At 38.0% G+C, this 16,445-nt stretch overlaps 1 protein-coding gene across 2 annotated transcripts in view; it reads right to left on the reverse strand.

Moving 5' to 3' along the window:
* CCT1 (chaperonin containing TCP1 subunit 1) overlaps nt 1–16,445 on the reverse strand; it is a 34,462-nt gene that overhangs the window by 10,936 nt on the left and 7,081 nt on the right. For both annotated transcript variants that reach the window (XM_070093025.1, XM_070093024.1), the window contains 4 exons: nt 13,691–13,812; nt 12,413–12,512; nt 9,762–9,954; nt 6,802–6,947 (listed from right to left, as the gene is read on the reverse strand). In XM_070093025.1, coding sequence (XP_069949126.1) covers nt 6,802–6,947; nt 9,762–9,954; nt 12,413–12,512; nt 13,691–13,812 — 561 coding nt within the window. The remainder of the gene's footprint in view (nt 1–6,801; nt 6,948–9,761; nt 9,955–12,412; nt 12,513–13,690; nt 13,813–16,445) is intronic.

Consider the following 16,445-nt stretch of genomic DNA (forward strand, 5'->3'; position numbering starts at 1 on the left):
TTTTTTGGACTTTTACAAGCACTCTTTAATTTTTTCTCTGCTTCAACACATCAGTGGAGTATACTCAAGTCAACCATTCATGGAGATGTCATCAAATCATTATCAACAACAAGGTGGTCAGCGTAGCATGATGCAACACATGCTTTGAAAGACAGCTTTGCTGAAATACGTTCTGCTTTGATCCAAATAGCAGAGGATGAAGACCAGACAGCAACTACAAGAAGCGAAGCAGCCAGCTTAGCATCAAAATTGGAAGATTTTGAATTGGCCTTACTCTGTGTGCTTTGGGACTGTATACTGGAACGGTTAAATGCCACGAACAAGACACTTCAGAAAATTGAAATTGAAATGGCTACTTGTGCTAACCTCTATGCAGGCTTAGTGGAATTTGTAAGCTCACTTCGCAATGATGAAGCTTTTGAAATGTTTGAAGAGAAAGCTAAACTGCTGGTGAAAGACTACAGTTACCGGGCAGATCATCAGCGGTCAAGGAAGAGGAAACGCAATTTTGAAGAGCCAGACCATGAAATTGTGTTGCTACCAAGGCAGAAATGTAAGACAGCTACATACTTCGTCATTCTGGATTCACTGATTACAGAATTGGTGAAAAGAAAAGAAATCTACCAGAATCTCAATGAAAAGTTTGGATTTCTGTTCAAAATTACTACTATGCCAGATGCAGAATTGAGAGAAGCTGCATTAAAGTTGCAACAACACCTTTCAGCAGATGTTCAGGACATTTGTTGAAGAAATAGTTCATTTTTCTGGGTATATGAATCAGATTAAAGATCCACCTGAAAAATGTGTGCCCTCAGCTGCTTTGAAACATTTAAGAAATGCAGGTATCTCAGAAACCTTCCCTAATGTTGACATAGTGTATCGCCTTTACCTAACACTTCCAGCTACTAACTGTGAAGGAGAATGTTCATTTTCTGTTTTGAAGAGTGAAAAACCAGCTCCGTTCAACAATGAGCCAAGACAAATTGTGTAACCTAGCCTTGTTGACCATTGAGTCTGATCTAACAAGAAATATTGATTTTCAGAATATAATTGATGATTTTGCCAATATGAAATCCAGAAAAAAGTTTATTTAAGAAGTGCCTGTGAATATAAACAATTCTTTACTTTCTTGAGTTTATATGATTTGATAATCTTATGCATGATACAATGATAACAATAATGGTCAGTGATTTATAAAGGGAATAATAGTGCTGTAGTGGTTATGCTGAATATAATAGGTACATGATGTCACTACTTTAATAGCCTAATCTAGTAATACTGTGCTGTCTTGAGTTTATTCTCTTTAAAATGCATGATTTAACAAGATAGTTATAATGGCTGTTGGTAAATGGTTTTGGTTGTCTTGATGTACTTTCCCTATTAAATTTAATCTAAATAGCCAGAATGTATTTAATTAGACCTTAAACAGGCTCACACCGACCCCCCCCCACCCCCAAGCTGGAAGGGGTCGCTTCGCTTACCCGTAACTCAAAGGGGCCCTGCCAATCTGAATAGCCTAGGGCCCGGAGACTTCTTAATCCGGCCCTGGCTATAATATATTAACCCTTTGAGGGTCCAAGCCATAGTTCTACGTTATGAGCTCAGCTCGCTCAGAAAAGCTGTAAGCGGTAAATTTGGGCCTAGATATGAGAGAATGTATCCATATAGTAAGTGTGCACCATATAAAACAAATTCTGCAGCACGAAGTGCATAACGAGAAAAAAAAATGCAACCATGTTTTTGGATTAAAACACCAACTGTGGTGTACTTTCGTATGGTTTTTACAGTTGTATTCGCAGTTTCTTGGTCTCATTTAATAGAATGGAAGATATATTACAGAAATAGAGATGATTTTGATTGGTTTTAGTGCTGAAAACAGCCTGAAATTGAACTCAAAGTAGCAAAAATGCTCGATTTTTGCCGATGTTCAAGAGTAAACAAATGATGTCGTGTCCAATTCACATCAACTGGTGGGTCTAATAATATGTTCATGAATGCACTGATATTACTTATACAATTATTACAATATTCCATAACAGTAAATCTTCAATTTTTTGGTGTAAAAATTCTTTATGTAAATAAAAAATCAAAATGAAATTCATCTGTAAAGCCTGGAAATGTAACTAATAAACAGAGGAAATGTTATTTTAGTGCCAGGAATGCATGCATTGTTAATTCTGGACCCTATTTTAAAACTGGAATATTTTGAACTCTGTGAAATTGGCCAAATTACCAATTTCTGATCATTTTATTGGATAACTGAAATAATTGATTGGGTAGTTTCTTGTGCTCAATAAAACAGAAGTAATACTAGTGAAATAGCTAAGAATTTGATCAACTGGAATAATATAAGTGGTCTAAAACAGAAGTCAAAGTGGGGAAAAATCGCTGATGTGTAAATAATAGCTGATGCAGTAAAATTCAGCAGTGAAACTTCATCAGTTTTCCATCAAATTTCATACTTTTAGGCAGCCAGGATTGATGGGATAAAGATAGAAATGTTAAAAGCAGGTGGGGATATAGTTTTGGAGTGGTTGGTGCAATTATTTAATAAATGTATGGAAGAGGGTAAGGTACCTAGGGATTGGCAGAGAGCATGCATAGTTCCTTCAAATAAAGGCAAAGGGGACAAAAGAGAGTGCAAAAATTATAGGGGGATACGTCTGTTGAGTATACCTGGTAAAGTGTATGGCAGAGTTATTATTGAAAGAATTAAGAGTAAGACGGAAAATAGGATAGAAGATGAACAAGGAGGCTTTAGGAAAGGTAGGGGGTGTGTGGACCAGGTGTTTACAGTGAAATATATAAGTGAACAGTATTTAGATAAGGCTAAAGAGGTCTTTATGGCATTTATGGATTTGGAAAAGGCGTATGACAGGGTGGATAGGGGGGAAATGTGGTAGATGTTGCAGGTGTATGGTGTAGGAGGTAGGTTACTGAAAGAAGTGAAGAGTTTTTACGAGGATAGTGAGGCTCAAGTTAGAGTATGTGGGAAAGAGGGAAATTATTTCCCAGTAAAAGTAGGCCTTAGACAAGGATGTGTGATGTCACGGTGGTTGTTTAATATATTTATAGCTGGGGTTGTAAGAGAAGTAAATGCGAGGGTCTTGGCAAGAGGCATGGAGTTAAAAGATAAAGAATCGCACAAAGTGGGAGTTGTCACAGTTGCTCTTTGCTGATGACACTGTGCTCTTGGGAGATTCTGAAGAGAAGTTGCAGAGATTGGTGGATGAATTTGGTAGGGTATGCAAAAGAAGAAAATTAAAAGTGAATACAGGAAAGAGTAAGGTTATGAGGATAACAAAAAGGTGATGAAAGATTGGATATCAGATTGGAGGGAGGAGTATGGAGGAGGCGAATGTATTCAGATATTTGGGAGTGGACGTGTCAGCAGATGGGTCTATGAAAGATGAGGTGAATCACAGAATTGATGAGGGGAAAAGGGTGAGTGGTGCACTTAGGAGTCTGTGGAGACAAGAACTTTGTCCTTGGAGGCAAAGAGGGGAATGTATGAGAGTATAGTTTTACCAACGCTCTTATATGGGTGTGAAGCATGGGTGATGAATGTTGCAGCGAGGAGAAGGCTAGAGGGCAATGTGTGGTGTGAATATAATGCAGAGAATTCGTAGTTTGGAAGTTAGGAGGAGGTGCGGGATTACCAAAACTGTTGTCCAGAGGGCTGAGGAAGGGTTGTTGAGGTGGTTCGGACATATAGAGAGAATGGAGCGAAACAGAATGACTTCAAGAGTGTATCAGTCTGTAGTGGAAGGAAGGCGGGGTAGGGGTCGGCCTAGGAAAGGTTGGAGGGAGGGGGTAAAGGAGGTTTTATGTGCGAGGGGCTTGCACTTCCAGCAGGCATGTGTGAGCGTGTTTGATAGGAGTGAATGGAGACAAATGTTTTTTTTTAATACTTGATGTGCTGTTGGAGTGTGAGCAAAGTAACATTTATGAAGGGGTTCAGGGAAACCGGCAGGCCGGACTTGAGTCCTGGAGATAAGAAGTACAGTGCCTGCACTCTGAAGGAGGGGTGTTAATGTTGCAGTTTAAAAACTGTAGTGTAAAGCACCCTTCTGGCAAGACAGTGATGGAGTGAATGATGGTGAAAGTTTTTCTTTTTCGGGCCACCGTGCCTTGGTGGGAATCGGCCAGTGTGATGATAAAAAAAAAAAAAAAATACCTTTAGAAAAAGATTCTATACCATTTCATAAGAAAAAATAATTTTTTTTAATTCCTGAACCCTAAAAGGTTATTAAAATACTATACTTTAAATACTTTATAATAGAATCATGCAAGTGTACAAGAGAGGTACCAGTCAGCCACTTCCAACTTCAGTAGCCAAATTATACAACAGACTCTACTTATCCGTTTCCCTGTATCTTCATCTTTAAGAGTTCAAGAAACTGGATATAATACAGCTTATGTACACGAGGCATGTACAGTGTACATCACTTTCATGGTTCTTTGTTAACCCTTTCAGGGTTTCCGACGTATTAGCACGGCTTACGCACCAGGGTTATTGACGTACTAGAATGCCTAAATTCTAGCGCCTTCAAATCTAGTGAGAAAGCTGGTAGGCCTACATATGAATCAGAATGGGTCTATGTGGTCAGTGTGCACAGTATAAAGAAAATCCTGTAGCACACAGTGCATAATGAGAAAAAGAAAAAACTCCAACTGTGTTTTTGGTTTAAAACAGCAATTTTGCAGTGTATTTTCATATGATATTTATGGTTGTATTCTAGTTTTCCTGGTCTCATTTTATAGAATGGAAGAGATATTACAGAAATTGAGATGATTTTGATTGGTTTCATAATGAAAAGTACCTTGAAATTTAAGCTCAAAGTAGCAGAAATGTTCAATTTTTACCAAATTTCGAAAGTAAACAAATCATGCCATGCATCCAATACACGTCAACTGGTGAGTCTAATATTCTTTCAAAAGTGCACTGATATTATTTATACCATTTCTACACCATTTCTACACTAATATAGTAGTCTCCGTAACAGTAAATCTTCTATTTTTTGTGAGAATAAAAATTCAAAGTGGAAAGCAAAAGAGATGTAAGAAGGGCCTGGGGACATGACTAACGAACAGAGAAAATGTTATTTTAGTGCCAGGAATGTGTCTGTCTTGCTTATTCTGGACCCTATTGGAAATTGGCAAAATTGCCAATTTCTGACCACTTTATTGGATACTTGAAATCGGTAAATGGATGGCTTCTTGTACTCATTCGATAGAAAAAATGGAATTCTAGCAAAATAGACATGATTTTTGTCGACTAGTACAATGAAATTGGCCGAAAATAGGGCTCTAAGTGGCCGAAATCGCTGATGCATAAACATCGTCGAGACCGTTAACTTCGTGAGAGAATAATTCCGTAAGTTTTCCATCAAATTTCACACTTTTGGTGTCATTATGATCAGGAAAAGATTCTCTATCACTTCACAAGAAAAATTTTTTTTTTTCTGAAAAATTTTCGACCCTGAGAATGAGTTTAGGAGAGGGCCTCTTGACCCTGAAAGGGCTAACATAGTGACATAAATAAATTGGCTGATTATGCCAAAATAGGCCATCTAATTCATTTTAATGAAGACATTAGAGCACTCCAGGATGATCTGAATAGACTGATGTAATGGTCGGAAAAGTGGCAGATGTAGTTTATTACAGACAAATGCAAAGTTCTAAATGTTGGACAGGAAAATAACCATGCCATATATAAAATAATGTAGATCTTAATACTCCTGACTGAAAAAGGATTTAGGAGTTCTGGTTAGCAGTAATTTAAAACCAAGACAACAGTGCACTAGCATTTGCAATAAAGCTAACATAATCCTTAGCTTCATATGAAGAAGTAAAAATGATACAAGTCCTCAGGTTGTTCTTCAACTCTATATATCCTTGGTTAGGCCTCACTTAGATTATGCTGCACAGTTCTGGTCACCGTATTACAAAATGGATACAAATGCACTGGAAAACGTATAGAGGATGACAAAAATGATCCCATGTATCAGAAATCCTATGAGGATACACTAAAAGCCCTGAATCTGCACTCTAAAAGGCATAGAATTAGGGGATATATGATTAAGGTGTATAAATGGAAAACAGGAATAAATAAAAGGAATGTAAATAGTGCGCTGAAAATTGCCTGCCAAGACAGGACTCACAGCAAAGATTTCAAGCTAGAAAAATTCAGATTCAGGAAGGATATAAGAAAGCACTGGTTTGATAAGAGAGTTGTGGATGAGTGGAACAAACTCCCGAGTACTGTTATAGGAGCGAAAACGTTGTGTAGTTTTAAAAATAGGTTAGATAAATACATGAGTGGGTGTGGGTGAGTGTGAGTTGGACCTGACTAGCTTGTGCTACTAGGTCTGATGCCATGCTCCTTAAGTGGAAGTGACCTGACTAGGTTGGTCATTGGTCTAAGCCAGGGGGTGACAAGGACCTGCTTCACATGGGTCAGAAGGCCTGCTGCAGTGTTTCTTCTTTCTTATGTAACTAAAAAGTGTCAAGGCCTGACACAAGCAGTGTTTACATGGTCTATGTTTTGACCCCTTACCCACCATTGTCATACTACAAACCTGAGGAAACCTTACATAATGTCAATACTGCATTGTTTCATTTTAAAATAAAATTTACATAGACAAAATGTGCTGGTCAGCTGCATCAGAAACAAAGTTTATTGGTTACAGAATTGTCAATGATTGTATGTTAACAACAAAACAATAGTCTATCTGCCACAATCACCAACTACTTGCTCTCTTCCTATTTTTCAGACTCTATTAAGAATACACTAATTACCTTAGTAATGTCTGACTCACGCTGCCTGATGGCCTCCAGCTTGGAAGGGTCATTCACTAATACTTGAATTCCAAGTTTCATCTTCTCCTTGTTGAGCGAGAAGTCCAGACAAGCAATCTTGGCATTTACCATTTTCTTCACCATAGCTGATAAAGAAATATATATTAACGAGTACTATTTAGTGTACAGAAGAATCTTGAAGTACTACAACAATTGCAATAACAATACACAAATTAGTTACATTATCTAGAAGTAGTGTGACATAAGTCACCATATTACAGAATGAACAGGATATCCAAACTTGCATGATGCATATTCATTGTGCTCGTGTAAGGCTCCTGATTTGTACCTACAGAAGGGTAGCCAGATTGTAATGATGCCTAGTCTCCAATAGACAAGTTGTGTAGTTTCTTAAAAAAAAAAGAAAGCTCGACTCTCATCCCAGTAGTTAATCAACATTTATGAAGAAAAATACTCTATGTACTACACTTTTTGCACCCCCGCCCCATTGTTTTTAGTTTGCAATTGTGGCTTAGGTTTTTTCTACTGATGGTGCCAAGTCTTCCCTATATATATTTTCTCATATCCAGTATCCATACACTGCATGTGGTTGTCCACCTTCCTCTCTACAATTCACATTTCCCAATTTTGGAGCTATAATGAAGTATCTCCAAATTTTTTTTTTAAGACACCTAAACACAGCTGCTTATTGTATTTCTGGTCTGGTGTAAGTGGAGGGGAGGCAGGGCAGGGGTATTCCTAGAAAAGAATGGCAGGAGGGGGTGAAAGAGGGTTTGTGTGCAAGGGGATTAGATATAAAGCAGGCATGTGTGAATGGCATAAAGTAGGAGTTGTCACAGTTGCTCTTTGCTGATGACACTGTGCTCTTGGGTGATTCTGAAGAGAAGTTGCAGAGGTTGGTGGATGAATTTGGTAGGGTATGTAAAAGAAGAAAATTGAAAGTGAATACAGGAAAGAGTAAGGTTATGAGGATAACAAAAAGATTAGGTGATGAAAGATTGGATATCAGATTGGAGGGAGAGAGTATGGAGGAGGTGAATGTATTCAGATATTTGGGAGTGGACATGTCAGTGGATGGGTCTATGAAAGATGAGGTGAATCACAGAATTGATGAGGGAAAAAGGGTGAGCGGTGCACTTAGGAGCCTGTGGAGACAAAGAACTTTGTCCTTGGAAGCAGAGGGGAATGTATGAGAGAATAGTTTTACCAACGCTCTTATATGGGTGTGAAGCATGGGTGATGAATGTTGCAGCGAGAAGGCTGGAGGCAGTGGAGATGTCATGTCTGAGAGCAATGTGTGGTGTGAATATAATGCAGAGAATTCGTAGTTTGGAAGTTAGGAGGAGGTGCGGGATTGCCAAAACTGTTGTCCAGAGGGCTGAGGAAGGGTTGTTGAGGTGGTTCGGACATGTAGAGAGAATGGAGCGAAACAGAATGACTTCAAGAGTGTATCAGTCTGTAGTGGAAGGAAGGCAGGGTAGGGGTCGGCCTAGGAAAGGTTGGAGGGAGGGGGTAAAGGAGGTTTTGTGTGCGAGGGGCTTGGACTTCCAGCGGGCATGCGTGAGGGTGTTTGATAGGAGTGAATGGAGACAAATGGTTTTTAATACTTGACGTGCTGTTGGAGTAAGAGCAAAGTAACATTTATGAAGGGATTCAGGGAAACCGGCAGGCCGGACTTGAGTCCTGGAGATGGGAAGTACAGTGCCTGCACTCTGGAAGGGCGTTAATGTTGCAGTTTAAAAGCACCCTTCTGGCAAGACAGTGATGGAGTGAATGATGATGAAAGTTTTTCTTTTTCGGGCCACCCTGCCTTGGTGGGAATTGGCCAGTGTGTTAATAAAAAAAAAAAATTGTGTGAATGTGTTAGATAGGAGTGAATGGAGACAAATGGTTTTTAGGACTTGACGTGCTGTTGGATTGTGAGCAAGGTAACATTTATGGAGGGATTCAGGGAAACTGGCAGGCCGGATTAGAGTCCTGGAGATGGGAAGTACGTACAGTGTTTGCACTCTAAAGGAGGGGTGTTAATGTTATAGTTTTATAACTGTAGAGTAAGCATGCCTCTGGCAAGACAGTGATGGAGTGAATGATGAAAGTTTTTCTTTTTCGGGCCACCCTGCCTTGGTGGGAGATGGCCGATGTGTTAATAAAAAAAAAAAAAAAAAAAACACATACACATCTGGGCTTTCTTCTATTTTCTTAATACTTCTTGCTCTTCTTTATTTCCGCTTATCTCCAAGGGAGAGTGTAGCAGAATTCTTCCTCAGTAAGTCATATGTATTGTAAGAGGAGACTAAAACGCTGGGAGCAAGAGGCTAGTAACCCCTTCTGTATAAATTACTAAATTTAAAAACTCATGCTTCTGTTTAGGTCACCCTTCCTCGGTGGAATACGGCCAGTTTGTCAGAAAAAAAAACGCAGTATATGAAAGCCAGTGCAAAGTTTGCCATTATAAAACAAACTTTTTACTATTACATCACCCATATGTTTTTTGTAGTGACTATACATTTTAGCTCACAAAATTGTAATAACACAACTGCAAACAAACCATGGAATGGGTGGGGTTTAAAGATTCACTTGCCGTGGGATCAAACCTCACTCGTTCTGTGGTTTAATCATACATTTTAATCACCATAAAAACCTTTTCTAAACCTAAGATTTAAGATTTTGATCACCTTTCTCCCAATTCCATTACCTAACACACCATTAAATTCCATTCTCCCCCCCAAATGCGATTCTAGTAATTTTCATTTATTCTGAATACAATTTGTTTCAGTTACAAAATAAAAACATCTTTCTTCTCATGGAGAAAAGGCTAAAAAACTCATTAACAAGTATTATTTAAAAATAACCTTAAAATACAAACTGGTGATTTAGGTATAGAAGTCTTCTTCTCTATATGAGCATTATTAAATGTGTACAACAAACGAGTTACTAACCATGTGATGCCACTGTGCAATTCAGTGCATAACCATTGACAATGATGGACTCTGTTGCTGAACGTCCATGAGCTTTCAAAACATTGACAGCCTTGATTGGATACTTGAATCCACCCTTGCCATCAGAGGTACGTACTGCCAAAGCAGCATCTACTACCATGTTCGCAAAGAAATCACTGTCAATGGAGATCACCTAGAGAAAAAAAAGATATCTTTAGGGAATAAATCTTTTAAAGTTGCTGTGCAGCCTCCAATTACTGATATTATAAGACTGTACATACAGCATTACTGAGCCAGTAATACATACCAAGACACAAAACCCTGGAATTCTTAGATGCTGTGAATACAGGTACTGGAAGTTTGAATTATGGCAAACTAAGTAATGAATGACAAACTTTTAAAAACTAAGTAATGAAGGATATATAGGAACTAAGATTATAAACAAATGTATTATCAGCATGTCAGCATGGTGAGACTGGTTGAGTATGCCTATCACTGCCCTTTATAAGCTGTATAGCCTGCATATGCATTTCATATCTAAAAGTAAAATAAGGGCAGAGGGGATGTGGAGAGGAGAAAAAAAATGAAGAAAAGAATAGAAAAGAGAAAGAAAAGGGAGAAAGACAAATAGAAAGCATGTGCGAATGAGTGAGGAGCAAGTACGTGTGTCCGTGAGAGAGAGTGCCATGTATCTTGAGCTTCATGATCTGAATCATCAGATCTGTGATTGCGGGAAGGTTATTTTAGGAGAGTTTAACAAATACAATAAGCAAATAACTTTACATAGTACTATATTGTATTACTACCAATTTTTTACATCTTTACCACATTTAGGCATAAACTAAAGCTACAGTTTAAGGGCCTCGCAGTCTGAAGGAGCCTCTCAAAATTTCAGAATTTATTTTTCATTTGCTTGCCTTCATCTGCCTCTGAACCTATAACTGATAAATTTCTTATATTATCAGTTATATTTCTTTATAAAATTTAACACAAGATTTAACATGCTAGTTTATCTTTTGAGGACATCATTCAACTTTTCATTTAAAAATAAAATAAAGAAAATAGGGTAAACTGACCAATTTCTTATGTTTTATTGTTAATCATGTTACAGTTTTCAAATTAATCTTATTTTCCGGAAATTAGAAATCTACAACAATATTATACTCCTAAATAATTAATTTTCTCATTATCTGTAAACTGAATAATTAATGGCATATTTTTGGAGTTCTTATGGAGTGACCCTCCCACACTGGAATGGATTTGTTATGCATCTAGGCAAAATTCTTGCAATGTTTGTTACATAGCATTATTCTCTGCTAAGTAACACTTGCAACTAGGGCCTTGCCACAACTAAATCTGGCCCCTGATAGCATTATATTAGTAATAGGAAAATATTTACATTATTTCAACAACAGATGCAAGAAAGTGCAGGAAAATACAGCCTCTCCTTACTTAGCAACGTACTTGTTTACTGCCAGCTCGGACTTACGGCAGGCTCTTTGACCAGTATGCATACCTAAATGTATATTAGAGCTGATTTCCTCTATTCTGTTTATTACAATAAAGTGGTACCTTGACTTACAAGCTTAATTCATTCCATGATCGAGCTCACAACTCAATCTGCTCGTATATTAAATCAATTTTCCTCACTGAAATTAACTGAAATACAATTAATCCGTTCCAGTGGAATTCCTGGCTCTCAGGAGGCAGGAGAAAATTCTTCAATATAATGTAAAAACTCTACAGCTTATCTATCACAATTAATCTAATATGACATAATAAACAATATAAATAACATAGAAACCATGATATATATGTACTCTAGAATGAATAAAATATGTCATTATGTGACAAGTGGTGGCAGCCACTCCCAAGATAAAAATAATTATCGCTCTGATCATATCTTCCCATCCTCGCCCTTCTGAGGTCTTATTGTAGGAAAGAAAAAAAAAAAAAAAAAAAAAAAAAAAAAAAAACCACGGAGTGTTTGTGAGGCTAACTGCACTAGATCACTAGTTTCAAAAGGAAAACACTGAAACAAAAGAAATTTTCTCGCGTTTTTCTACGATTTCATGCTTTAATTCAATGGACATCATCATCATCCTCTTCTCAGCACTGTCCTTTGCACTTACTTTCTTAGGACCCAAGGTTAGAAAAAAGAAATTTGGCAAAATAACTATACAAAAAGCACAAAACACTGGGATGCTGGGCAGATGTTGTGGTGTTCGCTGCGTCAACTAGTGGTGGCGTATCTAAAGCTCGCTCATAACTCGGATTTTGGCTCGCAATTCAAAGCAAAAAATCAACCAAGCGACGGCTTGTAACTCGGAAAACTCGTACGTTGGAGCACTCGTAAGTCAAGGTACCACTGTATACAGTACACTATTGTATAAACATTTAAAAATATACCAGAAATGTTATAAATGGTGCAAAGGTGACATAAAAACAATACCAAAGATGGTTGACACAAACCCACTACCATTATAGTATGCTCCTCACTTAGCGATGAATTCGTTTACTGATGAGATCTTAGGAATGGAAATCCGTCGTTAAGTGAGGCGGGGCTGTATAATGACTGAAAAAGTTGGCTGTTAAAAGCAGCCCTTAATGTGCAAGCATAACAATGTTCATTTAATAGTTCCCTGGCTAACCTTGGATGACATGGATGTCCGAGCAGCAGCAACAATGCATTCCTTGCCAATGTCATCTGTATTGATGGAGAGATTGTTCTGGATATATCGACATGCTTCTCTGTAAAGGAAATTTTTGATCACTTTAACCCTTTGAGGGTCACCAGGCCCCCTCAGACTTGTTCTCAGGGTTGCCAAAAATTAAAAAAAAAAAAAAAAAAAAAAAAAAAAAAATCTTATGAAAAGATAAAGAAGCTTTTCCCGATCACAATGTCACCAAAAGTATGAAATTTGATAGAAATGTTATTGTATTTGATGGAAATGTTATTTTAGTGCCAGGAATGTCTTTCTTGTTTATTCTGGACCCTATTTGGAAATTGGCATCTTTTGAAATTTGTGAAATTGGCAAAATTGCTAAATTCTGACCACTGTATTGGATAGTTGAAATCAGTAAATGGGTGGTTTCTTGTACTCATTTGATAGAAAAAATGGAGTTCTAGCGAAATAGTTATGATTTTTGTCAACTAGTACACTGGAATTAGCCGAAAATAGGGCTCAAAGTGGGCAAAATCGCCGAACATCGAGACCACTAACTTCACGAGAGCATAATTCCCTAAGTTTTCCATCAAATTTCACACTTTTGGTGTCATTATGATCGGGAAAAGATTCTCTATCTTTCCATGAGAATTTTTTTTTTTTTTTTAAATTTGGCGACCCAGGCCCTCGGAGAGGGCCTGGCAACCCTGAAAGGGTTAAATGCCAAGATGGTCATGTGTGGCCTGATTAGGTGACCACAATTTGAAGGACATGTGATGGAAGATTAAGTTAGCTTGAGCTATGTCTAAGGGTACATAATAAGGCTAACAAACTACTTGGATTTACAGCAAGAAGTATAAGTAACAAAGAGCACAAAGGTTCTTCTACAGTTCAGTTTTCCTCCCCCCCCCCACAGTTCATTTTTTTTTATATCATATATACAAAGAGGTATGGGGTACATTTAAGAATGTAGTGTTAGTGTGTTCAGCAGAAGTGTATATTCTTAGTGCCCAGTTGTCCTTGGAAGATAAATGACTGTGAAAGATGAATTTCAAAATTTTGTAGCTTCCATCAGCAATATAATACACCCCTTTCCTCCATTAATTTTGACCTGCAATTGAGGATCTTAAATGCAGGTTAAATATTCAATTTGTTCTAATAATTTTTAACACACAAAAATGAACAATATTAGATATAAACACGACAAAATTTATGGAGGCAGGCCTATTTCAGGCAATGTTACAAAAGTAGAGGTATATGTACTTGCAAGCCAGCTTGTAGCCAGCAATGATGGAGGTGGGATGGATCTTCTGTTTCACCAGGTCATCAGCAGATTTCAGCAATTCTGCAGCAATGATGACTACACTAGTTGTGCCATCACCAACCTAAATGACAAAACACACACAAGAATTATTTGTGCACTGCCAAGTCAATAAATTTATGTACTAGAATATATGATATGCAAAGTTGACTATGATAAAGATCATAGAGAAATTTAAGAAATTTGATTCAGTTTACAGAGAAAAATCAACCTCAAAAACTAATAACTTTTTAAGTTTGCAATCTTAAGTATTTTTTTTTCTTTTTTAAAACAGGCCATTTGCCACTGCAGTAGGGTGACAATATCACTTAATCCTTCTTGCCAATGATATGCCAAGGCTATAGATCAGATACCCCTCCAAACTGCAAATATCTCCACCCCTCCTGTGTGCAGGCACTGTACTTCCCACCTCCAGTCTGGCAAACCGGTTTCCTTAAATCCCTTCATAAATGTCACTTGCTCACACTTCAACATCATGCTCACACATGCCTGTTAGATGTTCAAGGTACTTATGAATTTATTATTTTTAATATTTTACTAACAAGCTGGGTCCTGAATACTACAATTCCAAGGGATTTGTGGGAACAAATATTAAAATCAATATGCTAAAAACAAAACTATTGGGGATATTAGATCTTGTCTTGCATGCTTCATTACTACTATAAATAAAAGCATTAAATGGCTAGCATGTTTCTCAGGACTGATAGAATATTAAACCTTCGCAAAGGTTAAGCAACTGCCAGAAACCACTTCTTGGTAGACTATATATACACATGTGCTAGTAAAGTATCTTTCAATTTCATTAGAACTTGTATAATAAAATTATTGCTTTAAACAAAATTACTATACAGTGGACCCTCGGTTATCAGCCATAATCCGTTCCAGGTTGGCTGAAAACTGAAATGGCCAAAAACCAAAATAATATTTCATATAAGAATTAATGTAAATAAAATTAATCTGTTCCAGAAAAAAAAAATAACAATTATATAAATATTACATACCTTTATTGAAGGCTAATGCTGGCTTCTGGAAGATAGGGAGGAGGAAAGAGGGAGGAGTTAGTGTTTGGAAGGGAAATCCCCTCCATAAAGACTTTAGGTAGCAAAGCCTTCTCTGGGGTTACTTTCCTTGTTTGTCTTTTAATGCCACTAGGACCAGCTTGAGAGTCACTAGACCTGTCTCACAAAATAACTGTTCAGAGTGCTCTGTTTCAGGTGTCTCTAAGATTTCCCTGAAGTGGGACAGGGTTTTGTCACTAAACATGTTGCAGATATGACTCGTTTCAGTTTTGTCAGGGTGGTACTTCTTGACAAAACTTTGCACATCTTTCAACTTTGCACAAATGTTCTTAATCAATGAAGAAGGCACCTCCTTCACTCCCTTTTCCTCCTCCTCTGAAGCAAGTTCCTCAGCTGCAGTCTGTTGCTGTTCAAGTTAAAGCTCTTGCAGCTACTCAGTGGTTAGCTCTTCCGTGTGGTCCTCCAACTCTTCCACATCCTCGCCACTCACCTCTAACCCCAGGGACTTCCCCAGTGCCACAATAGAGTCCACAGGGTTCGCAAGGTCAGGGTCAGCCTCAAACTCTTCAAAATCCCTCTCTTGGACACAATCTGGCCACAGTTTTCTCTCCAATAGAGTTCAAAGTCCTGGAAGTCACTCCCTCCCAAGCCTTACCTATAATACTTATGCAATGGAGGATAGTGAAGTGATTCCTCCAGAACTCTCTTCGAGTCAACTGAGTGTCCGAGGTCACTTCAAAGCACTTTGAAACACTGCTTTTGTGTCGAGTTTTTTGAAGTTAAAAATAACCTGCTGCTCCATGGGCTGGAGAAGAGGAGTGGTGTTAGGAGGCAAGAACTTCACTTTTATAAAATTGAAGTCCCTAAACACTTGGTCTTCCAAGTCTGGAGGATGTGCAGGAGCACTGTCCAGTACCACGAGGCACTTGAGTGGCAATTTCTTTTCCAGGAGGTATTTTTTCACACCTGGGCCAAACACATCATTAACCAACTCTTTGAAAATTTGCCCTGTGACTCGTGCCTTATGATTAGCTTTCCACATCACACAATCTATTCTTCATGACATTGTTTTTCTCGAAAACTCTGGATTTTCCGAGTGATACACGAGTAAAGGCTTTACTTTGAAATCCCCACTAGCATTACCACACAACAAAAGAGTAAGCCTGTCTTTCATAGGCTTGTGTCCTGGCAGTGCCCTTTTCTCCTGGGTAATGTAGGTCCTGTTTGGCATTTTCTTCCAAAACAGGCCTGTTTTGTCATAACTGAACCTGTTGGGGGTTTGAATCCTTCAGCCTCTATGTACCCCTGGAATTCCTGCATGAATTTTTCAGCAGCATATCTGTCAGAACTTGCATCCTCATCATGCCTTACAACACTGTGTATGCCACTACACTTCTTAAATCTATCAAACCATCCTTTGCTGGCCCTAAATTCACAAACTGCAGCACTTGTTCCAGGCATTTTCTTTGCAGGATCCTCATGCAACTGCCTTGCCTTCTCACAATCAACCAACTCCACAACACTGTCTCCCACTAATTCTTTTTCCTTAATCCACAATAATAATTTTTTTCCATCTCTTCCATTATTGGTGGCCTTTGTTTAGTTACAAAAGTTACTCCTTTTGCAACATTAGCATCCTTGATTTGTTCTTTCTTTGCCAGGATGGATGTAATTGTTG

Source organism: Cherax quadricarinatus, chromosome 41 (genome assembly GCF_038502225.1).
Source record: "Cherax quadricarinatus isolate ZL_2023a chromosome 41, ASM3850222v1, whole genome shotgun sequence".
Taxonomy (NCBI): Eukaryota; Metazoa; Arthropoda; class Malacostraca; order Decapoda; family Parastacidae; genus Cherax; species Cherax quadricarinatus.